Below are 24,328 nucleotides of genomic sequence, written 5' to 3' on the forward strand. Positions count from 1 at the left end.
AGCCGCAGACGTTTCTTTAGAGATGTGAAATGTGTCAAACTTCAGCAAGCAGCATTCGACCAGCATGTGCTGGCTGACAGGCTAAGAACCGGAATGGAGACTCAGCGTTCTCGCCCACCCGCCCCCCTCGCTTTGTACAGCGATCTGCAAACGCCGTTCAGAAGCAAGCGGCTGGGCTGCTTTCTGCTGAAACGGAGAAACTCAGTTACCTAGGGAGTGAACCCTGGGCTCCCTGGCTGCTGTCCAGGTGCTCAGGCTCCTGAGCTGTTGCACTAACTGGCCTGGAGTAAGCCACATAGAAACAAGCTGCTAACTGCTAATCCTAGCAAAACTCAGCCCTTGGAAAACGAGCCCAGCTCTGCTCCCAGCTCCTGCTCCTGCTCCTCCTCCAACCCTCGTGGACTGCCCTTCAAGCACCTGGGCCAGCCTCCCGCTCCAGGACCTCAGCTGAGGATCATGGTGCAGTTTGCTGGGAGCCCTCAGGCTGAGCCACGTGGTGCAGCCCTGCCAGGTGGAGATGGGAAGGGGGCTGGGTTCTTGGCCATGGCAGTGGGAGTCCACCCAGACACAAGCTTCAGATTGTCTTGGTGCTCTGAGGGCAGATGTCCTCAGTGAAGGACAGGGAGGTTTTCCCCTCAGCTTCAGCTGCTGCTCGGTCCAGGCTGGTCTCCTTCGGGCTGTTGGAAAGCCGCGATTTGGCACTGTGGGTCTCAGGAAGGTGGGGTGGAGCTGGGAGATACCTGTGTGTTGCTGCATGGCTGGTGAAAGCTTGCTCCCCTTGTGGCCTCGTACAGAAGCTGAAGGGTGAGCCCCCAGGGAGGGGATCTGGATGCCGAGGCCCATCACAGCTCGCTGGGTGTAGCATGAGGCACAGCTGCAGCATGTCAGCCCTGTCCTGGCCCCTGCCATGCCTGAGAGCCCAGCAGGGTGGCGTGAATGCAATGGAAGGGCCCTGCCGTAGAAGTGTGGATGCACGGCCTTTGCCATGGCCAGGAGACGTGCATCCCGCAGGGCTGCTGGTGCTCTGTTCTGGGCTGTAGTGTCAAGATGCGTGTTGAGTCAGTTGCTGGGTGAGGCAGTTGCACTGAGAGATGGTTCATGCACTGGCTTACGGTGGCAGGTTGTGCCATTGGAGGCGGTGTTACTGGCGTTGGTCGGCAGGGCTCCTGGGTGCTCTGAACACTTCTGCTGCATGATGGGTGGAGCCCTGTCCTCTGCTGCCTCCCCCCAAAATCAGGTTTTCTGTGCTGTGGACGAGCTGACTCCAGAGAGGAAGGCAGCGTGTTCTGCATCCCGCATGTGGTTCCCAGGGACCCGAGAAGGTGGGTGGCAGCTGGAGGCGCGGAGGTTAGCGGAGTGGTGTGGCCTGGCAGTGCGGTGGGGAAGAATCCATGGCCAGAGCAGGGTTCCTTGTGCCACATCCAGGCCTTGGCTGGTCTGCCCCGGCCTGCGGCATGATGGGCTGCGTGCCGAGAGAGTGTGGTGAGGAGGCCTCGCCCGTTGCACCAGCCTCTCCGGGCAGCAGGTCCCATGTCTTGGGGAGAGCCTCTGCGGACCCACGCTGCCTTGTGAAGCAGGATGCACATGCTGGGCAGATAATTTAACCACGTTCCTCTGTCCCCTTAAAAGGGGTTCAGTCACCCGGAGTCTTCAGGGCTGTGGGTTGGGGCAGGGGCACCTGTGCTTTGTCATCCGCATGTGTCGGCGGAGTGCGGGGAGTGGAGGTGTCTCACTGCAGCACCTGGCTTGGCTAGGAAAGCAAGGGGGTGTGGGCTGCTGGGAGCAAACGGCCTCGTGTTCGCTCTCCCTGTGCGGTGCGTGCCTGGGAAAGGGGCTGAGGTGCCTGGCATTTCGAGTGCTACCTCTGCAGCTACCTGCTGCTGATTTCCTCGCTTACAAATCCTCTGATTCCCACCCCCCGCCCCAAGCGAGACCTAATCTCAGCTTTGGGCACCAGCCCGGCCTGACCCCTCCCCACGACACAGAGCGCGGATGAGTCCTGGGTTTGTAAGTTGTGAGTTACCAGTGCCTGCCCTGCCCTGCGTGTGTAATGGGAGGTGAATTACTGATGTGCTGGGCCAAGGACAATTCATGAATTGGTTTAAAGCAGCATAATGCCATGGCAGCCAGTTTACCGCGCTCTGCCAGGGCTGGGCCCCGGACTGGCATGCGGGCTTCAAACCGCAGCCACTCCTCGCACTGAGGAGCTTCCCCCCGATCTTTCCTTCCCAGCTGAGAAAAACGCACACGGTTCTGGACGTATGAGAGCAATGGGAGCCTTTGGCAGGCTGCTGTGTCCAGGTCCCATTGCAGCTCCCCTGGGTGAACCTTGAACAGGGCTCGGGGTTGGCTTAACCCCAGAGTGCTCTGCCTTAGCCGCTCGCTTTCCCCCTCACTCCCACCCAGCGCCCAGTCATGCAGCTCCAAGATCCACCAGCTCCATAGCTCCTAGGAGGGCCCTGCACCAGAGCTGTGGGGCGAGGAGCTGCTCTCCAGTGGGGCTGTGGGCAAGAGGGGGTGGGGGTGGGGAGAGAAGCAGCTGCTCTGCCTGGGCTTCTGCTGGGTCCAAGGGATGCTGCAGCTCTCAGCACCTCTGGGACCCACGCTGGGGCCCTGCCTCGCGGCTGAGCTACTGCTGCTGCTCCCATGTGTAGTGTTACATGTTACATACATGACAGAGAGGGCATAGCCATGCCCAGTGCAGGGGGTGGGTGTGGGGCGGGCTGCCAGGACTGACCTCCCCTCCCTTCCCCCAGGCTGAGTCCCCAATGTCTTTGTGTTGCAGAAACATCGCTGAGGCCCTAGTGAGCAAGGGCCTTGCCACAGTCATCCGCTACCGGCAGGACGACGACCAGCGATCCTCGCACTATGACGAGCTGCTGGCCGCGGAGGCACGGTGAGTGGGGGTCTCCGTGCCCGGCCAGGATAGCTGCTGGGTGAAGGCTGGCGGCAGAGCACGCCAGGCTGTGGGGTGTGGGAGAGTGCCACGCAAGGACTGGTGTGTGAGCGCTAAGGACGGGGGGGCGGAGTGCGGGCACTGGGCACAGACCATGCTTGGCTGTTCTCCGTTCTGCCGTGGGGACTATCCCAGGCCTGGGAAGGGTCCCAGCAGAGCCCCCTGGGATGGGGCAGGCTGCCTCCACTTCCACCGTAAACTCATTGCTGCAGCCAGGCGTGGCTCCCCCCCTCCTGCCTCATCACCCCCCCTCCTTGGGCAGCAAATGGGGGAGGGGCTCGCTCCTCCCCCTCCTGCCTCATCTCCCCCCCCCGCAGCAAATGGGGGAGGGGCTCGCTCCTCCCCCTCCTGCCTCATCACACCCCCCCCCAACTCCCGGGCAGCAAATGGGGGAGGGGCTTCCTGGCTGAGTGCCCCACCCTGCAGTCCCTGTCCGCCCCCTGCTCTGCCCCTTCCCCAGATTGCTGACTGACCGCAGCTCTCAGGGCTGGGGATAGTGAGTCCCCTGCAGCCCCCTCCCCCATGGCCTCCGCTGGCTGGCTGGCTCCACCTTGAGTTCTCGGTTACCCTCCTGCTTTTCCAAACTCGGCCCCTGCTCCCCAGCTGTGTAACTTGCCCGAGCCGGCCCCATTCATCTGGAATCCTCCCTTGGCCTGCGAGTCCCCCGCCTCGCCTGGCCTCTCCGTTCTCAGGCTGCGGTGCTGCGAGCCCCAGCGCCTTGCGTTGCAGAGTGAATGTCTGGTGCTCTGGAGCGCTGGCAGCGTGCCAGGCGTGCTGTGAGTCAGTGGGTACGGCGGATTGCATTTGGATTCTCCATGTTAATTCTGGAGCTCCCAACAGGCAGATTAAAGAAGATAACATTTTAAAAATGCCTGGGAGATTGTTTGAATCTTCCGGCCCATTGCACGTATCAAGCTTGAAAAGGTGGTCGGGCTGAGGGGAGTTCAAAGGGCCGAGCTTCGTTCCCTGGGGCCGCGTACACTGCAGAAAGCGTGGAGAGCTTCCCGCCCCAGCCTGTCTGCGGGAGCAGTAATTGCATTTAAAGAATATGACATCTGAGCCGATTCAGAGGACTTCCAACACATTCTGCGCTCATGTAATTAGGTTGGGGTTATCTTGGTGAGAGAAATGCAGGCAAATGTTCCTTTTGCCTGGTGCGTCTTCTGTTCTGTCGGCAGCAGAATGGGCAGAGCAAGCTGCAGCTCTGCAGGAGGCGCCTCTGGCCCGGGGCCCATTCCCCAGCTCCCCTCCCTTCTCTGCCTGATGGCAGGCCAGCCCAAGCAGCTCCCATCACCTGCATCCCCCAGCCCCGGGCAGCTCAGTGAGCCTCCTGGTTTGTATTGCTGCTTCATGCCGGGATCCCAGAGCACTTGGCAAACATTACAAGAGGCCACCTGGTAGGTGTACAACTGGGGATAGCACCTACCGAATGGGGAAACTGAGGCACGGTGGTCGAGTTACTGAAGCAGGCAGTCTGGTGAAGCCTAGGGCCCAGTTAAACCCCATCAGTTGGAAATGTCCCCCTGAAATCAAAGTGTGGGCGTGTCCCCTCTGCTGTTTGGGGGTTCACTCCCACCTGCTTGTGCCTCCTGGTGGTGATGCACTGAGGTGTCCATCGTGGCGCCCCCAGTCTCCGAGTAGAGAGCTGGCGGGTGACTCTGCTTCCAGCAGTACAAGCATCAGGGTCTTGTCCTTCCACTGAAGGGCCTGGGAGCTGTGGAGCAGGGGGCGAGGCGGGGGAGGTGTTGGAACTGTTGATGGGATCAGTGTGTGAAGAGCAGAAAGGGAAGGGAGATGCCGATGACTTTTAGGGAGCGGGGGTGTGGGTCCATGCCTTGGAAAGGCTTGCTGGAGCTCTGCCGAGCTGTGAGATGGTCCCTGCAGCCTATGGAAAGTCTGGCCAGGATTCGTGGCCCTTGCCATGCTGCTAAGACCCTTAATGGGCCCTGGCGAAGGGGGCGCAGGAGGGGGCGCAGGAGGGAGCTGGGGAGTGGAGGGAAACGGGCTTGCTCGGGCCAGGTGGACCCTGCTTGGCTTTGCAATGTCATGGGGTCCTTGGCTCTCTGTACGTGGCATACAATCAAAACCTGTTACGAGCCTATGGCAGGCCCAGGTGGTTAGGCTGGAGAGTGTCAGGAAACCCAGGCAGGGAAATTTTGTGGCAATCAAAGGCACTATTAGGAAATCCAGAGTGAAGGTCAAACTGAAGCAAACCGCAGCCTCCCCTGGCAATGCCTGGCATTACTGCTGGCCTAGGGAGAACCCGGCAGCTCGGGCACTTGGGCTCCTACTCACGCATGTGCCAGACCTGGTGTCTGCACCAGGGGCCAGATTCTCACTGCTCCAAGGCCCCTTGTGAAGTAGTATCACACTGGTACCCGTGGGAAGGCTTGTGCCACTGCCAGGGCGGTGTGAAGGGGCTGTAGTGTGGACAGCTCATTAGCACAGCTGGCGCAGGTCTGAGTGACACACGGCTGGTCACAGCCCTTGGAGCTGAGCCTCCCTGCATGGATAAAGTGTCCAGTGGCTTGGTCGGCTCAGGCCGCCTTTCTGGCAGACTGCAGCCCGGCCAGAGAGAGCTGCTCCAGATGCTCGCCTAGGCAAATGGAATGCTAACAGCAATTGCTCCCTGGTCATTAGGAGCCTGCTGGCGATCCATTACACAAGTGTCATTAGAGGCAGAAGGAGGTGGTGAGCCTGCCTGTCCACACCACGAAATTGCAGCACTGACGCGCTTGACAAGCACAGAGGTGAAGCAGCGTCCCAGTATCAGAGACGTGTGCGTATGAAACCAGTTATCAACCCAGTGCTCTGAGGCACATGTGGGCTTCGATCGTGCCCAGCATGCAGAGGATGAAGGGCAGATGGGAGAATGGGGGCGTGGATCAGTACAGTGGCTATGCCAGAGTCCTTCCAGTCCACAGCCATAGTCTGCAGCCTTCTGTCAGCCCTGGGAGCAAGACGCAGAACCTGAAATAATACAGCGGGCACAGCTGGACCTGCTTGAAGGAGCAAAGGATGGCGTGGGGGGCAGCTGGCATTGCTCTGGGGCAGAGTTAAGGAGGATGAACAGAACAGGGAGGATGGTATCCCTCTGGGGGCAGAGCTGATGAGAATGTGGGGGTTGGGTATTTCTGAGCAGAGTTGAGGGGGGGAGATGCTGGTGTATCTGGGGCAGAGCAGGCTCTAGTAGCGCTAACATCTGAGGCTGTGCTGAGGTTAATCCTCTAGGCTATGGGTGGGGAAAATGAATGTAGGGCAGGGGTTGGGGTGTGTGGGTGCGGTGTGCAGGAGGGGGTGCGGTGTGCAGGAGGAGTGTGGCGGGGCTCAGGGCAGGGGTTGGAGTGTGGGAGGGGTGCGGTGTGCAGGAAGGAGCTGGGGTGCAGGGGTCGGGGTGTGGGGGCTCAGGGCAGGGGTTGGGGTGTGGGAGGTGCGGTGTGCAGGAAGGAGCTGGGGTGCAGGAGGAGTGTGGCGGGGCTCAGGGCAGGGGTTGGAGTGTGGGAGGGTGCGGTGTGCAGGAAGGAGCTGGGGTGCAGGAGGAGTGTGGCGGGGGCTCAGGGCAGGGGGTTGGGGTGTGGGAGGGGGTGCGGTGTGCAGGAAGGAGCTGGGGTGCAGGAGGAGTGTGGCGGGGGCTCAGGGCAGGGGGTTGGGGTGTGGGAGGTGCGGGAGGAGTGTGGCAGGGCTCAGGGCAGGGGTTGGGGTGTGGGAGGGTGCGGTGTGCAGGAAGGAGCTGGGGTGCAGGAGGAGTGTGGCGGGGCTCAGGGCAGGGGTTGGGCTGTGGGAGGGCAGGGGTTGGGGTGTGGGAGGTGCGGTGTGCAGGAGGACTGTGGCGGGGGCTCAGGGCAGGGGGTGGGGTGTGGGAGGGGGTGCGGTGTGCAGGAGTGTGGCGGAGGCTCAGGGCAGGGGGTTGGGTGTGGGAGGGGGTGCGGTGTGCGGTGTGCAGGAAGGAGCTGGGTGAGCCTGCCTTAGCCTCACTGAGCCACAGGCCGGACTGAAAGCCCCAACGGGCCGCATCTGGCCCCCGGGCTGTAGTTTGCCCGCCCCGCTCTAGGGACCGTATACTCTCCAGGGGTCCTCGGGATGTTTTGGAGTCAGGCACCGAACCAGCCAGCCCAGCTGCTCCCTAAGCGCTTCCTGGTCGATTATTTCTCTCTGAAGCCTGGTGTCCTTCATGCGCCACCAGTCAGGACATGGCCTGGCTGCTCAGCCACCTTGTCGATTCCCCTGAAAGATGGAGCTGGAGAGAGCTCGCTGGGTCCCATACAGCCCTTCTCCCCGGCTACTGCAGCCTCACTCCCTAGAGGAGTCATCTCAGCGCAGCCTTAGCTACCAGAGCCTCCGTAATAGTGCTAGTGAGCTGTCCCCGCTGGCGGTGTGTGGGAGGAGATCAAACACAGCGCAGCCTTGGGAGACGAGCCCAGAGTCTGTGGGGAAGTCTGATTTGCTATTCCCTTTCCTTTCCCTGCACTAAACAATTCCTCTGCTTCCTTGGTGTGTCTGCCTTTAAATACTTGTCTCCTGTTCCTCCTTCTGCACCCTTTGTCGCCCTTACCCAAGCTATGCAGAGTTAGCTTTAGCCCTGCCCGCACAAGTTAATCCGTCCAGGGCCCCCCCACCCCAGGTGTGCAGTTTTATGCATCCGTTGGCAGCAGCAGTGAACATGAGCTCCCACCTGGATGGCATCAAGTGGTGGTGGCAGTATTGGTGTTTGGTTTCTGTTTCTGCTACAGCCATGCTGGCATCCAGAACCCCACGTGCATCTCAGCTGACGGTATCCCCATCCCCCTGCTCCAGCCTCTAGATTAGAGGGCATTTGTTTTCCCTGAAGTGTCACCAATTTTAAACATAGGGCCACCAGGGTCTGTGGGACACAGGCTCAGCACCGTGATCTGTAGGTCCCTGGCTGGCTGGCTGGCTGAGGAAAGGATCACACGTCTCTTCTCCTGGGGAAGCTGATTTGAAGAGACGCCTTGAAGAGCAAATACTTGGCTGCTTTTTGGGCCTCCACTTTTCATTTGACCCTATAAAGACAGAAATCCACGTTGGTTTCGTTCGTTTGCTCTGAAAGGAACTTAGAGGCTGAACTAACCTGTGAGCTCTCTGCTGCGTTCCTGCTTGATCCTAGGCAAACTGCTGCCGTGTTTGTGCTGGCTCTGACTGCACGGAGATGGGGTAAAGCGGATTCTTTCCTCTTCGGCTTGCTGATTTTGGAGGCTTTCCAAGTACAGTTGGCTCAGGGGCTCTGGGAGGTGGATGAGATGCCCCGTGCAGCAGGGAGTGAAGGTAGCATCTGCTGCTAGAGGGGGAGCTGTGTGCTTGGGCTCATGCTCTAACGCCGGGCTCAGGGGAGGGCGTTGACAATGCTTTGCACTTGTGGAATGTTTCCCAGCTGCGGGTATCAAAGTGCTCCCCAGTCAGTTGAGTCTTTAAGATCTTTATAAACCTAAATCTTCCTGATAACTCTCAGAGGAGCCTTCTCCCCGTTTTACCGACAGGGAAGCTGGGACGCACTTGCCCAAGGTCACAAGGAAATGAGCGTCCGAGCTAGGAATAGAACGTAGGTCGGAGTCCCCGTGTCACGCTGAACATCCAGCCCCTGGTTTCTGTCGGACTGACGAAGACAAGCCAGGGCTCTGAATGCAGGCTTCCCGCCACAAGGGTAGAACCAGGCCTTGACGTTCCCAGGCCCAACCGACAGGAGCTGGAGCTGGGGCTGGGGCTGAGGCTGGTGATAGAGGGCTGATGGAATTGTCCCAGAACGAGCATTCAGAGTGCAGGCTAAACTTCAGAGAAACCCAAAGCTGTACAGGCATGGCAATGCGCTGCTGAGGCCTCCAAACAACCTTAACTCTGCCCCAGAGTGACGCTGTGCAATCTCCATACCAGTATAACAAATGTGATTTGCAGTTTGTGAGCCCTGATTCAAGTGATTTTTTTTTTTTAATTCTCTTTCTCTCTCTCCCTTACACCCTCACCCTCCCCGCAGTTCTTTACTTCATGATGTCCCCACCGGGGAGAGTTCAGGTTTGCAGTCAGCAGTAACTCTCATGGGTCTTTGGAAATGAAGCCAGGTTCTGTTACATTGGTGTGAATCCAGAGTAACTCTGCTGAAAGGAGTTATTCTGGATTGGCAGTGGGACAACTGAGATCAGAATCTGAACTTCCCTCTGGGCATCTTTTGGGGCAAAGGCAGAAAGGATTGTGACTTAACAGCTCCTTCAAAGAACTGCGTCCCTAAAAGCCCACCTCTTCAGCCCCCTCTGGGAGCCAGCTGTTCCCTGGGGTGGTATCTGAACCCCCAGAAATGACAGCCACCAGGTGAGTCTCGGGGGCCATAAACACAAATGACGTATTGACCTCTGCTTTGGAAGAACTTGTTCTTCTGGAATAAGATACCGTCTAGTGGGGACACTCCACCTCTAAGCTTGGCAGGACTCTCACGATTTCAGTGTGTGAAGCTGTGGTGAGTCTGGCTCCTCTGAACAATTCTACCACCCTGAAGCGTCAGGGAGTGAGTTTGGGTGGAACACGGTAGGCAGCTTGCTGTAATAACTCACTGCTAGCAAGTTTAACAACTTCTCTTTCAGAAATGGAGCAGGTAGCTGCTTTCCGGCAAACAGCCATCTGCTGCCAAGCCACTTATCCCTGGAAGCACTGAGTGGCTCTGATTTCTAAAAATCTGTGCCTACCATTTAACAGGTTGGCCTGTTTTCCACTGCTTCCAAATGATACCCCTCAGCAGACTGATTGCTCTACAAAGCCTCTGTAGGGCTCTGAACCTTTCCCTTGTATTTTATGATGATCACGGCCCAGTCTGAACAAAGGCAACGCTGCGTGTCTAGGAGCAGCCATTAGCGGGCCCGGTAGGGGAAGTTTGAGAAGTCAGGAGCTTTTATTTTGAGTCTAATGTGAGAGTCTAAGGGCTGCAGAAATCAAGGCCGAACCCAGAGAGGGGGAGAGCAGGGAAAAGGTGTGGGTTTTGTACCAGGACTGATCTGGTGACGCTTCTCATTTGTAGTCCAATGTATAGAGATGTCCATCGAGTGCCTGGGTCTGGGCAGACAGCTATGGAAATGAAACACCATTAAAGCAGATGTGACCATCTTGCTGGCAACAGCAGGAAACCTCTTTAAACAGACCCCACACCATGCCCATCACTCCGCCATGATTGAAACAGAGGCCTTGTTTGTTGCTCTGGTTCCAGCCATCGATGTCACCCACAGGCAGGGGAGCGGCAGTCGGGTCTGTTGCAGCTCACCCCGGTTTCAAGCAGTGATAAACGCAAGCTCTTGTACTGGGGCCATTGCAGCGGTGGTGGAATTGAGGCTAATTTCCAGCCTAGACAATAACCCACAGACACAAGAGTAACATCCCCTCCGCCCCTAGTCCATTAGCAGTTTTGAAAACACAACACCCAGGAGGTCAATCCTCTGTATCCAGCAGCTGGAGAGAGCAGATGGGACTGGCAACAGGCTGTGAAGGTCAAGCAGCCTTCTGGGGCCAGAGTAATGGGGACGTCAGTTCCAGAGCTGCCCCAGGTATTCCAAGCCAGGAAAGTTAGTGAGAGCAGAGCATGGGGAGTAGCAGTGGTAGAGGACTTCAGCCACATACGGCTTTATAGGTCAAAGTCAAGCCCTCAAATTGCCCACGGATACGCTCAGAGATCCAGTGTAGTTGCTAGAGTCCTGGCCTGGTGTGCGCTCCATGGCTAGTCCCTGCAGGCAGGGAAGGTTGCTGCGTTCTGCAGCGTCTCAGGAGTGGCCCCGGGCAGGATGCATCGCCGCCGTCCTCTGTGAAAGTCTCCAAGGTTCCGCAAGGCCCAGGTCCAAGACGAATCGCGCTGAGCATGGGCACTTTGCCCACCATGCCCCCTGGGTCTCTGGAAGCAATGGGTGACTCCTCACCCAATAACTGCCCTTGTTGGACTCTCCAAGTCCTTCCCCAACCCACCAGCAGGATTGGGCTCATTCAAGTGCCTGGGAGAAGCAAAGGTGCCGAGCCGTCTGCGTGCCGGCAGGACGCTGCTGGCAGTGAGGCCTGTGGAACTTCGACGGCTTCCCCAGCGGCCTCGCATGTTGAACGGGGAAGGTGATTGTGCCCTGAACCCTTCAGCAGATCCCTGGTCACGGTGGCTGAGCAGCAGCCCCGCACCATGCCCTGGGATCTCTGCATGGAAAAAGTCCATTTCAGAGTGGTGTCCCCACCCCGTGCTGGGAGCCTGCGACTGAGCCATCAGAACTCCATGGCCAGATGACAGCTGAGAAACCCAACCTCTTCCCATTATGAGGAGATGCACTGACGGAACAAGTGCAGTCTCGGTGCTTCCTCTGGCTGGGAACTACGTGGGCCAGGATGATGGAGGAGGACTCCTGGAAGTTCTGCCTCCATCTCAGTAATGTTGTCTAGCAAGGGCAGCTTGGAGCCAAGTTGATAGCTGTACTCCTTGCCTGCCCTCAGATTGGTCTAACCCAGTGTGACATTCACCTCATGCCTGCTTAAATCTCCCATTGCTGAGACAGAGGCAGTGTGGCCAAGTACGTAGACCAGAGGGCTGGGAATGCCTCAGTTTCCCTGTCTGTAAAATAGAGAGTGCTGATTTCCTTTACTCCCGGCCTGTGAATGAAAGGCATGTCTCTGCCGTCTAACACCTACGGCAATATAACAATAGCCGTCTATTTGGGAAATTAAACAAACCCCACTTTGCCTCATTAAAAAGTGTGGTGAGCTCCCCCTGCTGGGCTGCACGGAGCAATTAACAGATATGCAGAGCCCTGCTCCTTTCCTGCTGACATCACTGAGGCCGGTGCAGCGAGAGGCTGACCAACAGCAGCCATAATAAGCTTTTGCTCCGCTAGAAACACCTGGAAAATAAACTTGGCATTTGCAAACGGAAAAGGACAAACCTGTCAGGGGAAGGAGCTGTTCCAGGCTTTAATAAATGTGTGTGTTACCCTTTAACCTGCCATCTGTGTTCAGAGACCTTTCAGTTCTGGTGAGCTTATCTGGGGTATTGCTTGCATCTTTCTCCCTCTTTCCTCTCCAACAACAACAAGTGAGACAAGCTGCAAATTACATGAAAACTTTATAAATATCCCGGATGGCTTCTCATGCAGATGCGTTTGCAAGCAGTCCACAAAGGTGATAGACTAGATGGCAGAGCGACGTTGGTGTTACGAGTGTGGTGCCCCAAAAGTCAGTAGCTCTTCAGCTCCACTGCAGTTTAACTTGCCATCCTTTTCAATCACTTCTTACAGGCCCTTGAAGTACAGTTCAACCAGGAGTTAATTCAGGGAAGCCCTGTGGCCTGTGCTGTACAGGAGGTCAGAGCAGGTGATCACAATGGTCCCTTCTGGCCTTGAGATCTACAAGATTAATTTTAATTGTTTTTAATGTCCTGGTTTTTAAGCCAATGTTGGGTGGGTCTTAAAACCATGGAAATGTTGGGCTGGAAGATGCTTTGAGAGGTCATCTAGTCCAGGCCCCTGCTCTGAGGCAGGATTACGACCAACCTGTTCTTCAACCTCTACCAGGGATACTAGGTGACTGTCCCCGTGCTTAACTATCCTTGTCGCCAGAAAGTTTTTTCCTAATATCTAAGCAAAATCTCTCTTGCCGCAGAGTAAGCTCATTCCTTCTTAACGTATCCTTTATTCTGGACATGGAGAGCAACTGATCAGTCCTCTTTATAACTACCTTTTTCATATGTGAAGGCTGTTATCAAGTCCCCATTCCACCTTCTCTTTTCCAGACTAAACATGTCCAGTTTTTTAACCTTTCCTCATAGGTCAGGTCTTCTAAATCTTTCATTGTTTTGGTTGCTCTCCTCTGGGCTTTCTCCAATTTATCTACATCTTTCCTAACGGGTGGTGCCCAGAACTGGACACAGTACTCCAGCTGAGGCTTCACCAGTACTGAGTAGATCTGGACAGTCACCTCCCCGTCTTACAGAAGATGTTCCTGTTAACACACCCCAGGATGATACTAGCCTTTTTCTCAACCGCATGACATTGTTGTGTCTCATTCAATTTATGATCCACTAGAGCCGCCAGTTCTTCTTCGAGATGTGTCCCCTTATGAGTGTTTCACGTTAGGTGAGCTAGCGTCCCTGCCCCTGGGATGGGAGATCTTCAGTAGCAGTGCCCATTGGGCCGCACACGTACTCCTCCCCATCTCGCACCATGAGCGGCTTCTGTAGTGCCATGCTGTCCAATTGCCCTTACTTCCTTCTTCCCCCCCCCCCCCCCTCGGGTCTGGGACGGAATCCCTAGCAGAGCCCTTCATGGGCATCATTAGTGTCTGTAGTGGCCAGAAGTTTCTGTTCAAAGTAGATGATAGATGCTTCCTCCCTTTATTTTCTTCTCCCCAAAAGTCCGCCAAACCCAAACTTTTCTTTCCGTTCTTTCCTCTCCATTACCTTTTAGCTTAGTGTAAGTTCTTACATTCTACCCTACAGCAAAGTTCTCCCTGCACAGGGTTATGCCCGGCTCCCCCGGGTTTGAGGTGCCTCACCTGCCGCAAGGCCATCCCCATGAGTGACGGCCACTCACGGTGCATTTGTTGTCTGGGAGAGGGGCACGTACCAGAGAAGTGCACCCACTGCCTCAAATTGGAAATGCAGGCCAAGAGGCCTGTGAACTGAAACAAAAATTATGATGGAAGGCTCGTTGTGGCTAGACCCTGACTCCTGATACCTCTCTTGTGCAGTGGTTTCCATCAGCACCGTCATCTACCACCCCACACTCACCGCACACTGTGAAGAGAAAGTCTTCAGTTCCTAGTCAGGATGACAAGAAACACCCCCTGAGGTCAGTGGCCCCCACATCTTCTGGAGTGAGACCTAGCTCCTTTCATCACCCGAGTACCTCCAGTACCAGCATTATCGGTAGGTCGAAGGAACCTAGGAGGGCAGGATCACATAAAGGGGGCACTGACAAAGACAGATCAGAAATCTCGGTTGGTACCAACTACCCCATGGCTGAGCGCCTCGGCACTGGTGAAGCCCCTGACACAGGCGAAGCCCTTGGCGCCACCTATTGGCTACTTGGTAGACTTCAGCTGAGCTTGGCACTGACCCCATCTGCACTGATGCCTAGACCTCCTATGGCACCAATGCACTCACATCATGCATTACCAATAATGATCATGCTGGTACCACAGAGTTCAGGTTCCCAAGAGACTTGGTGGTTTCTGAAACCGCGGCGTCGCTGCTTCTCCATAGCAAACTACCAGTAATTCATAGAATATCAGGGTTGGAAGGGACCTCAGGAGGTATCTAGTCCAACCCCCTGCTCAAATCAGGACCAATTCATGTCTCTCCTGCAGAGATGCCAATGATACCACACACTCCCTCACCTCCTAGAACTGCCCCCCTCTTCTTTAGTGAGGAGGATTGCTCAGTTACACTGCACACCCCACCATCATATCAAGGGATGGCACAACATGAATCCTTTACACCCCCTCAATATCAGGACTCTAGAACCAAGCCAGGTCCTTGTTACAGGTGCCCATGGGTGCCACCCCATATGCCTGTTTGCCCGTACTGGGACCTGTGGGTGGCATACAGGCAACACTTTCCTCAACCGCCACTGATCAGAGGAACTGACATGCACCCTCTTCATCTTCCTCAGTCTCTAGGCCCCTCAAACCAAAGAGAGCCTTTCGAGGAACATGAGGAAGTGGTCACACCACCGGCCAACCTCTCCTCATCCTCCCCAGATCATAGAAGAATCATAGAATATCAGGGTTGGAAGAGACCTCAGGAGGTCATCTAGTCCCGACCCCCTGCTCAAAGTAGGACCAAACCCAACTAAATCATCCCAGCCAGGGTTTGTCAAGCTGGGCCTTAAAAACCTCTAAGGTAAGCCACCTCCCTAGGTAACCTATTCCAGTGCTTCACCACCCTCCTAGTGAAATAGTGTTGCCTAATATCCAACTGTGACGAAGTTGGAATGTTCTTAATGTTTTCTCTGAATACGGTGTTGGTGCCTCAGTGTCCCCGATGCAGTTCTTAAGTATCTAGGTGGTGGAATAAGGGGGTGTGATTGCTGCAGAGGAAGGGGCCAGTGTACCTAAATGCCTGGCACTCTGTCTCCTAGCAACTAATGGCCTGGGCCCCTTCTCTGCAAGGTGCCAACTGAAGGTGTTGGAGACAAAGAGATCAGGTGGCAGCCTGTCCTGGGAAAGGAACTGAGCAGAGGAGGAGGGTCTGGAGGGGATGTCAGTCTGGAGCTGGCTGGGGACGAGGAGTGAGGGCAGACGTGGGGGTCTGGCTCACTGCCCCCCAGAATGGACCCGGCCGAGGGGTCTGGTTCGCGGTACCCACAAGCTCTGTTTTAGCCCATGTTCCTGTCATTGAATAAACCTCTGTGTTACTGGCTGGCTGAGAGTCACGTCTGACTGCGAAGTGGGGGTGCAGGACCCTGTGGCTTCCCCAGGACCCCGCCTGGGCGGACTTGCTGTGGGAAGCGCATGGAGGGGCAGAGGATGCTGAATGCTCCAAGGAGAGACCCAGGAGGTGAAGCCGTGTGAGCCTCTTGCCCTGGAGCCAGTCTGATCCGAGGGAGAGGCGGCTCCCCAAAGTCCTGACTGGCTTTGTGGGGAGCAGTTCCAGAGCAGCGCCCAGGGACTCTGTGACACCAACCTAGACCTCCCCCATTGCAACTTGAAACCATCGCTCCTTGTTCTGTCATCTGCCACCACTGAGAACAGCCGAGCTCCATCCTCTATGGAACCCCCTTTCAGGTAGTTGAAAGCAGCTTCAAATCCCCCCTCATTCTTCTCTTCTGCAGGCTAAATAATCCCAGTTCTCTCAGCCTCTCCTTGTAAGTCATGTGCCCTTGGGATGCCTTTATCATCACATGGAATGCACCTCTCCTCTATGCCTTTCCACCTCTTCCGCTACTATTCAGGGTGCTTCACAGATGCAAGTAAAGCAAGCTAGAGTCATTCTAATGGCCCCAACAGATACGGTACCTTATCTCTTGCACATGGCGGTTTGTCCTCCAATAATCCTACAGCCAAATCCACACCGCCTCTCTGAGTGCAGGCCAAATTCTCCACCCAAATCTGGAGATTCTCCACCTGAAGGCATGGCTCCTTCATGCTTCCATGCTCCTGAGGTGACCTGTTCTGATGAGGTAAAAGGTATCCTTTTAAATAGTAAATGTTCAACCGCACGCCATCCTTATCTACACCAATGGTAAAGATTCCAGACTTAGTGCGACACCAAATGTGTTTCAGTGCTGAGGGCTCCTTTTACTACTCATGCTGGACTACATCCTTCAACTCAAGACCAGGACTCTACTTGAGCTCCATTCGTGTACACCTGGCTGCCATCACTGCATTCCAGTCTAAGATAGAAGGTCATTTGGTTTTTACCCACCTGATGACCCAAAAATATTCCTCAAGGGCCTTCACAACTTGTACCATGAAGTATGAGACCCCACCCCGCCTTGGGATCTCAGTCTTGTTTTACGCTCCCTCACAGGCTCCCTGTTTGAACCCATGTCAACCTGTTCCTCCATGCACCTATTCATAAAGACTGCCTTTCTCGTAGCCATTACATCCGCCCGCTGGGCAAATGAAATTGGTGCCCTCATGGCGTCCCTCCCCCCCCAACCTTCTACAAGGATAAGGTCCCTTTATGACCCCTCCTGAAGGTCTTACCCAGGGTGGTATCATCCTTTCACCTGAACCAAACCATTCACCTTCCATCCTTTTTCTCCAAACCACATGGAAACCAGCGTGAGGCCATGCTACCCTAGGCGTTGGCCTTCCACCTCGAAGGAACTAAATCGTTCAGTTACCACGTGTATTCCTCTCTCGGGCTGAAAGATCAAAGGGATCTGCCATCTGAAACAGAGACTTTCTAAATGGATCTCCGAGTGCACCCACCTTTGCTACCAGCAACATAAACTATGGGCCTCACTGGGCATTCGAATGCATTCCACTCAATCGTTGTCCACTTCCATAGCCTTTCCAAAGGACGTGCTGATTATGGACATTTGTAAGGCAGACACCTGCGCATCAGACACATTCATACAGCATTATGCGATCACCCATGACTCACCATCAGATCCCATATTAGAATGCACTGTCCTGTCCTCATTGATACGATTCCGACGCCCCAGCTTCCCAGCTAAGAGCACTGCTCTACAGTCACCTACTGTGACTGTATGGATACTACTTGAAGAAGAGGGTTTACTCACCTGTGCAGTAACTGAGGTTCTTAGAGATGTGTTCCCCCTATAGGTCCTCCACTACCCACTCTCCTCCCCTCCGCTTCAGGGTTCAAACATGGACTCGGCGGTAGAGCAGGAACCTCTGTTACTGCACAGGGTGAGCAACCCCTCTCATCCTTTTCAGCAGTGCTGCCATCTAACCAGTTGTTCCTCATTTTATAGTTGTGCCTTTGATTTTTCCTTCGTAAGGGCACTGTGGCAAGTCAAAGTGTGAATCTAGAGCACACCGGCTTGCCATGCAGTAATGTTGGGTGTGGTCACGGCAAGTGCCAGAGTAGCATTCCAGGACACTGGGGTAGGTGCCCAGCAGGGGGTGTTACTGCATGGTAAACTGGTGCGCTGTGGATGCATGCCCTGCCTTGCCACAGTAACGTGCCATGGAGATAAGCCGTAAGTGAAGTACTTTCACTAGTCTGTATTGAATTTCCTCTGACTGATTTCAGATCAGCTCCCCGGTTTTTCAAGTTCGTTTTGAATTCTAATCCTGCCCTCCAAAGGGCTTGCAGCCCCTCCTGGTTTGGTGTCATCTGCAAATGTTATAAGCATTATCTCCACTCCATTATCCAGATCATTAATGAAAATACTGAATAGTCTCAGACCCTGGCCTGACCCCTGTGGGACCCCACCAGATGCATCCTCTGGCAGTGAACCAGTGATAGCTACTCTTTGAGTGCGTGCATTCAGCCAGTTGTGCACCCGCCTTCTGATGATTTCATCTAGACCACTTTTCCCTAGGTCGCTTATGAGAATGTCGTATAGGACCGTGTCAAAAGCCTTACTCACATCAAGCTGTATCACGGCTACTGCTTCCCTCTCTTCCCCATCCCTGCATCCACTAGGGTGGTTATGCTGTCAAAAAAGGAAATTAGATTGGTTTGACATGATTTATTCTTGACAAGTCTGCATTGGCTGTTACTTATCACCCTATTATCTTCCAGGCTTGTACAAATTGTTTGTTTAAATTTGCCTTCTGGTGTTCAAGCTTTCAGGGGCTCATGTTTTCAAGCTTTTCTCTGGAACCACAGGGCTAGCAATTTCTGTATGTGAGAATCTCACATGACTCCAGGAGTTGGGTCTTTACATAAAACCCCAAATATTGCAAGACTTGCAACACTGGTGGAGGTGGGGGGAACAATTTGTCTCCGGGCTGGAGCATTCGGACTCCGAAGCTCTTTCATTCAATATTTATAAAACACAGAGCTGCAACTTGCCTGAAGTCCATTTTTAATACATCTCACAGCCCACGGTTGAGCTAAGGGATTTGCTACAGGAGGGAGTCGGACGGCATCTGGACTTTCAGGAAAAGGAACGGCCTGGATGAATCTGGCCATTTAATAACACTGTAGCTATGAAGGCTCCAAGGTCGGCTGTATCGCCTGCTTCCGGGTGAAAGCTGGTGTGCAGAGGAATCTCTTCCTTGCCCCCAATAATTTGCCATGTTGCAGTGTCATATGCTGGCTGTTGCCACAGGCAGGAGACTGGGCTGGGACCCTTATTTATTTTATTTGTTGTTTTGCATTCGTGGCTAGGAGCCCCAGTCATGGAGCAGCACCCCATTGTGCTAGGTGCAGCACAGAGACAGACTAGTGGTTTGTTCTGGCATGGCTCGGGGCTGGATATTGGGGTCTGAGGTTTCACAGATGGCTATCCCAGTAGGGTCAGAAGGAGGCGATTACTTACATTTTAGGTGTGCATCATATTCCTTTTGAATTGTGGGCAAAGCTCCCTTCCCCATAGATAAAATCTGCTAGCCAGAGCTCGGAGCTAGTACGGCTGCAAGGCGGCAGGATACCGGAGCTGAGGGAGAGAGGAAGAGTGCTGCCCAGGCTGGACTGAGATGATCTGTCGTGGCAATTCTTCTTTTCCTGTTAATATGCTCTAATAGTTATGGCTTCAGATGGAATTGAAAATGGGCCTTCATGTCACTTCTGTAGCATTTGCTAATTTTTGTGGCTGTTAAATGACTTCCTTGTACAGTGTTGCTTCATTCAGTCTACTTATCTTATCTTCTTTTTCTTTTTTACCTGGGAGGAACGTATTTCCATTAGAATTGGAACGCTGGCTGCGTATTTTGCATTTAAAATATTTCACGTGATTAAACGCTGAAAGAAACATTTATTACTTTTGATTCTCCCCGGCGTGCTCATCCTGTTGATTCCTTCCCTTGTGCAGGGAACAAAGCCATTTAATTTGGTAACGTCTACAAATGTTCTCTCTGATCAGGTACATGCATAGCTCAGGTGAGCAGCTGAATACCAGTAATTGGGATTAGCAGGCTAACGAGCGCGTCTGGGCTCCCCTCACGCACGGTGCCGAGCTGTCGGTGCCATCCGGCGTGCGCAGTGCAGATGGCACAGCTCGCTTTGCTTTCCCACGCTGATTATATTTTGTGTTTGTTTTCCCTCCAACAGGGCTATCAAGAATGGCAAAGGATTGCACAGCAAGAAAGAGGTGCCAATACACCGGGTGGCCGATATCTCTGGGGTAAGGATCCGCATGGTTCTGCCCATGCAGCGTGGCATTATTATTAGCTCTCTTGTGGTAGAGCCTAGGGATACTGCTAAGGGCTTGAGAGCGCACAACCTCGTAAGTTGCGACGACATGGGGGTATAGCAGACAGCGGGGGGATGCCAAGGAGCAGTGAGATGACTGGAGACAGCGTGTCAGGCTGTGGTCTCCACACCGAGCCCTCTGCTGGGCCTTGAATCAGCATGTTTGCTGCTGCTTTATTGTTGGAGGACTAGCTCGGACTTCCTCAGGGTGCCGCAGCGTCTGGGCCTCTGGCTCTTTCCCATCATGCTCCGGTGCAGAGGTGAGAGGGTGGCTACTGAAACATACGCTTGTGGTGCAGCCCCAGTAGGAGGCTACGGGCGAGATCCTCGCCTGATTGATGATTATCGTTTAAATGGGAAGAGCCCTCGGATTTAAACACAATTTGCCCTTTTCAATTCCCTTGTGTGTTGCAAGCGCCTTTTTTCCAATTTGCCGGCGCGCTCGGCTCCGCTCTTCGCCCTGCAGCCGCCCTGCGCGCCGGTGTTGGAACGCGAGCAGCGGCTCCGAAAGGGTTGAGGCCTAGAGAAAGGAAACAGGCTTTCTTTGTTCGGTGGCACAGTCGGCACGCTTGCCTCGTGCTGTCCTCAGGCTGGAATTGCTCGGAGCGCTTGCGGCCTGGAAAGGGGAATGAGAAGGCAAATAGAATAAACGCACGTAACCTGGCACATTGCCTGCGCACTGGGGACTGTGTTAGGCGAAGCGGTCGATGTGGAAATGGGCCCTGCATTGTCGCAGGGCTGCGAGCCAAGGAGAGCCCTGGGGCTGGTTGGCCCTGCAGCCTGGTGCCTGCTTTGAGGCCTGCGTGCAGTAGCCGTATTTCTGACTCCACACAAGGATGTCTCGGGGGCCCATTGGTACAATTCCTCACTTGGCCAGCAGGGGCGCTGTTGTGTGGCAGGAGCTGATTCCTTTCTCTAGGAGCCAGAGCACAGAGTTCTCGGCGGCGTTGCTATCCTGGGGGAGTAGCAGCAGTGCCGCCGCCGGGCTGGCTGTCCATTGGAGTCAGCTGCATTGGGGCATCCCGGGGCAGCTATGCAGCTGGCTAAAGCAAAGTGATTCTCAGCAGTGCCTTGTACTGATGTACCGGCTCAGGAACCTGGAGTCGCTGGTGGGTGTGCCATTGGCCCCGTGTTGATAAACCAGCCCAATTCCTGTCAGTCCTACTGAGCAGTCTCTGCATGCAGTGTGCCTAGTCCGTAATAACTCAGGGCAGCTGGGCAAGGCCCCCGATGGGCTGCCATGGTTGAGTTTAAACCCCATGTCACTGAAATCCCAGGGCATGGCCTTGAAAGGGGGGGTCCCTTTAACATCATGGCTGAGGGCTCCAAGGTATGTTAATCCCATTAAAGTCGGATCCTTCAGGGGTGCAGCCTAGGCCAGGTATCCCTTAGATCGAAGTCTTCTCCATGCAGCCTGCCCCTGGCCTTCGAGCCCCCTACCTGCCCCCTCCCCAAGGCAGAGAGGGGGGCGTTCAGTCCAAGTGCTGTCTGTGGAGGCCTGCATACAGGAGGGGAGCGGGGACCTGGATAAGAACCTCTGTGGAGCTGATGTGGACAGAAGGGCCCAGTCCAGAATCCACAGGGCCCTCTCGACGGGGGCGTGGGGGCAGCCCTGTGCAGCCTGCTCTGGATCTCGTTCGTTATTGAGCAGAGGCATCCCACAGCTGCCTGTGCTGGATGGCTGCTGCGCTTGGACGGTTTAAAAAATACATGTTGGTTAAATTGTCCATAGGAGCAATTTAAAATCCCAAGTAAAACCTGAGACGTAAGGCGAGGCCAACATTTCAGTCGCGAGAGCTGCCGAGTTTGACCTTGTCTGCCAGGATCACAAAGGGCTCTCTTTAAAACGCTGAACTCTTGTTTGCTGCCTCCCAGGCTGGGAGATTTAGCGGCTTTCCTTCCCTTCGTGTGCGCGTGGGTGCGCTCTCTCCATCGCCGGGGGTCCGTGTGCGGTCAGTGCAAGGCTCAACCCCCGTGCTTGTGACGGTGGACAGGATTCTAGGGAGCGCCTGTAACTTGATAGGTAAAACATGCAGCCGCTTTGCAGCGGATAAAAGATGGGGCCCCACAAATAAAATGGGGGTCATACATCACTGCGTTATGACGCTTTGTTAATCTTTTTAAATCTTTAATAGTTTTTCTTAAATTGATCCCGCTCTTAGTTAGCTGAATGTCAGCAGTTGCACGGCGTGATGAATGTTAGTGTGTGCTGAGCTGACAGCGTGTGCTCTACTGCTGCCAAAATAATAGGATGTGAATTAGCATCTGCGCTCTCCTCTGGCGGCATGGGCATGCGCCCCCAAACGGAGATCACAGCCTGGGAGGTGTCCTGCAGTGTCCCAGCTAACACACCCTCTCCTTTGGCCAGTGCAGGAGTATTCCCTGCTGTGTGCACCGGGCTTAACCCAGCCCGCAGCTGCAGGGCATGTGCTGCTTCACCTCCCAGTGCAGAAGGTAGCACAAGACATTGGGGGTGTGGAGAACTGCAGGGACCTTGCTCCTTCCGGCCCCTCGCCATGCAGGATTCTTGCCAACATGAGCAGAATTGGGGTGATGCAAGGCGAGGCGTTGTGGAGGGCTGCCGGGGCGCCCATGTGCTGGTTTGGTTTTGCAGCGTTATGGCAAGTGCACAGTTGTGTTTTCAGTCTGTTTGCCCCTTCACCTCCCCCTCTTGGGGGTCATTCTCAAGAAATCAAACTTGGCACTTGGAACAAATAGCTCCCTTCTCGGGGAGGCTACCCGGGAAGCTGGCTTCCCAGCAGGCCCTGGGTGATAACGCTAGGTTAGCCTGCTGCGCCATCAGCTGCAGTGTTGTGTAACAGGGTCCGTCCTCGCGGCCTGGCTCTGGTGTGGAAACAGGCAGGAGGGTCACACGAAGTGTGGTGGTCTCCTTGGTGGCACTGCCTGCCTCGCTGTGCGTCTCTTGCGCTGATGCCCACGTGTGGCACTCAGACCCCCCTCACGTTAATTTGCTTGCAAGAAATTACCAGCTCCATACTCCAGTTGAGGTCACCTAAAGCCTCCCTGTTCTGTTTCTCGCCCACGCGATGCTGAAGGGGGTGTTTGTGTGCTGTTAGTGGCTCTCCCTTCAGCGGGGGCTGTAAATACCCCACGAGGGGTTTTACGCTCTCCTGTTAGCACATGGTGTGTGGCATGTTCTGCAGATAATCTCATTATTCTGAGTTGTACAGGCTGTCGGAGCTGTCTCAGTGAACCAGGCCGTGGCCTGGAGAGGCTGCTAGCATCCGCAGAGCAAAGCCCAGTCAGACCTCTCACCTCCCCGCCCCCCCATTTCCAGCACCCTGGCAGGAGGTGCTGATTAAGATGGTGCCTGGCATCTAATTGCTGCCACGAGTAAATAGCCCGTCCGCCCTCTAGCGCTGCCTTTTAATCTGGGATTATTTCAAGGGAAGCTATTCGCGGGTGGCGCTGTCCTGGGCGGGTCTGCGATTGCTGCTGGAATATCTGCATCACCATCCGGCTACCTTAGATTGGGGCTTTCCCTGCCAGGGCAGCGCCTGCCTTCCACACCAGGTGGGGAGGGGCAGGGTTGGGCGGTGGTGGCGGAGCAGGAGAAGCAGCAGCGTTGCTCTGTGTGGTGCCAGTGCCCAGTGCTCTTTCCGCATTAGCTTGGCTGTGGCTCCGCTCCCCCGGCCGCCTGCAGTGCCGCTCTCCGTTTCTCTTGCAGCGCCGGCCCTGCAGATGCTCAGCGTAGAGCCCACGCTGCTGGAGCTCCACCTTGCTCTGGCAACACAAACGAATGAGTTACGGCCTCGGGGAGAGGAGGGCCCTGCTCATTAGCACAGGGAGTGGTGGGCTCCAGAGCCATTCCCTTCTCTCCCCTGCTTCCTTTGCAACGTTCAGGTCACTGTCCCGTTGGCTGGGAGCTCTGGTGCTGGGGTTAGAGAGGCAGGGCCGTGCTTTCCCTCAGGCTGGTGACCTTGGAGTCTCCTGCCACCCTTGAGCTCTCCTCTGCCCCCTGCCATTGCACGTTCTGAGAGCCACCTGCTCTCACCCCCATGCTGCAGGCATTGGCTGGCGCTGAGGCACTCGCTCCTGCGTCTGCTCCCTCCCACAGGTGACTTGGCTCCTCACTCCAGCCCTGCTCCGGGCACGCACCATCCCCTCACCCTCGTACCAGGGGCCCTGCTGCCTGGGCCTGCGTCTCCTGGCACCCTGTGCCATTGCTGATGGGGAGGGGAGGGGCATTTTGCACTCATGGCTGTAGATGCCTGCACGGGGCGGGGGCTTTCTGGTCTTAAGTGGCCATCTACCACCCTGATCTCAGCTCCTGCCACCACTGTCGTGCGTAGCCCTCCCACGGGGCGGACAATCCCACCCCACTTCCCTCTTGCAGCCCTGCCACAGCCTGTCTTGTACCACGTTATCCACCCTGTACCACCCTTGAGGCCTCCTTTGCATCTCCCATCTCTTCCCCCTCCACATCCTCTTCCGTGCTGCCCTATTCCCAGGGCACCAGCCGCCTCTGCCCTCTTACAGGCTCCGTACTAACCCACGCCAGCCCCTTGCCCTCTAGACCAGGAGGGAGTCTCCCAGGGTACGTCTCCATGGCAAGCAGA

At 55.3% G+C, this 24,328-nt stretch overlaps 1 protein-coding gene across 2 annotated transcripts in view; it reads left to right on the forward strand.

The window, feature by feature from the left end:
• SND1 (staphylococcal nuclease and tudor domain containing 1) overlaps positions 1-24,328 on the forward strand; it is a 477,167-nt gene that overhangs the window by 246,447 nt on the left and 206,392 nt on the right. For both annotated transcript variants that reach the window (XM_039520222.1, XM_039520221.1), the window contains exons 13-14: positions 2,786-2,896; positions 19,608-19,680. In XM_039520222.1, the coding sequence (XP_039376156.1) occupies positions 2,786-2,896; positions 19,608-19,680 (184 nt within the window). The remainder of the gene's footprint in view (positions 1-2,785; positions 2,897-19,607; positions 19,681-24,328) is intronic.

The sequence above is a fragment of the Mauremys reevesii genome, linkage group 1 (assembly GCF_016161935.1).
Source record: "Mauremys reevesii isolate NIE-2019 linkage group 1, ASM1616193v1, whole genome shotgun sequence".
Taxonomy (NCBI): domain Eukaryota; kingdom Metazoa; phylum Chordata; order Testudines; family Geoemydidae; genus Mauremys; species Mauremys reevesii.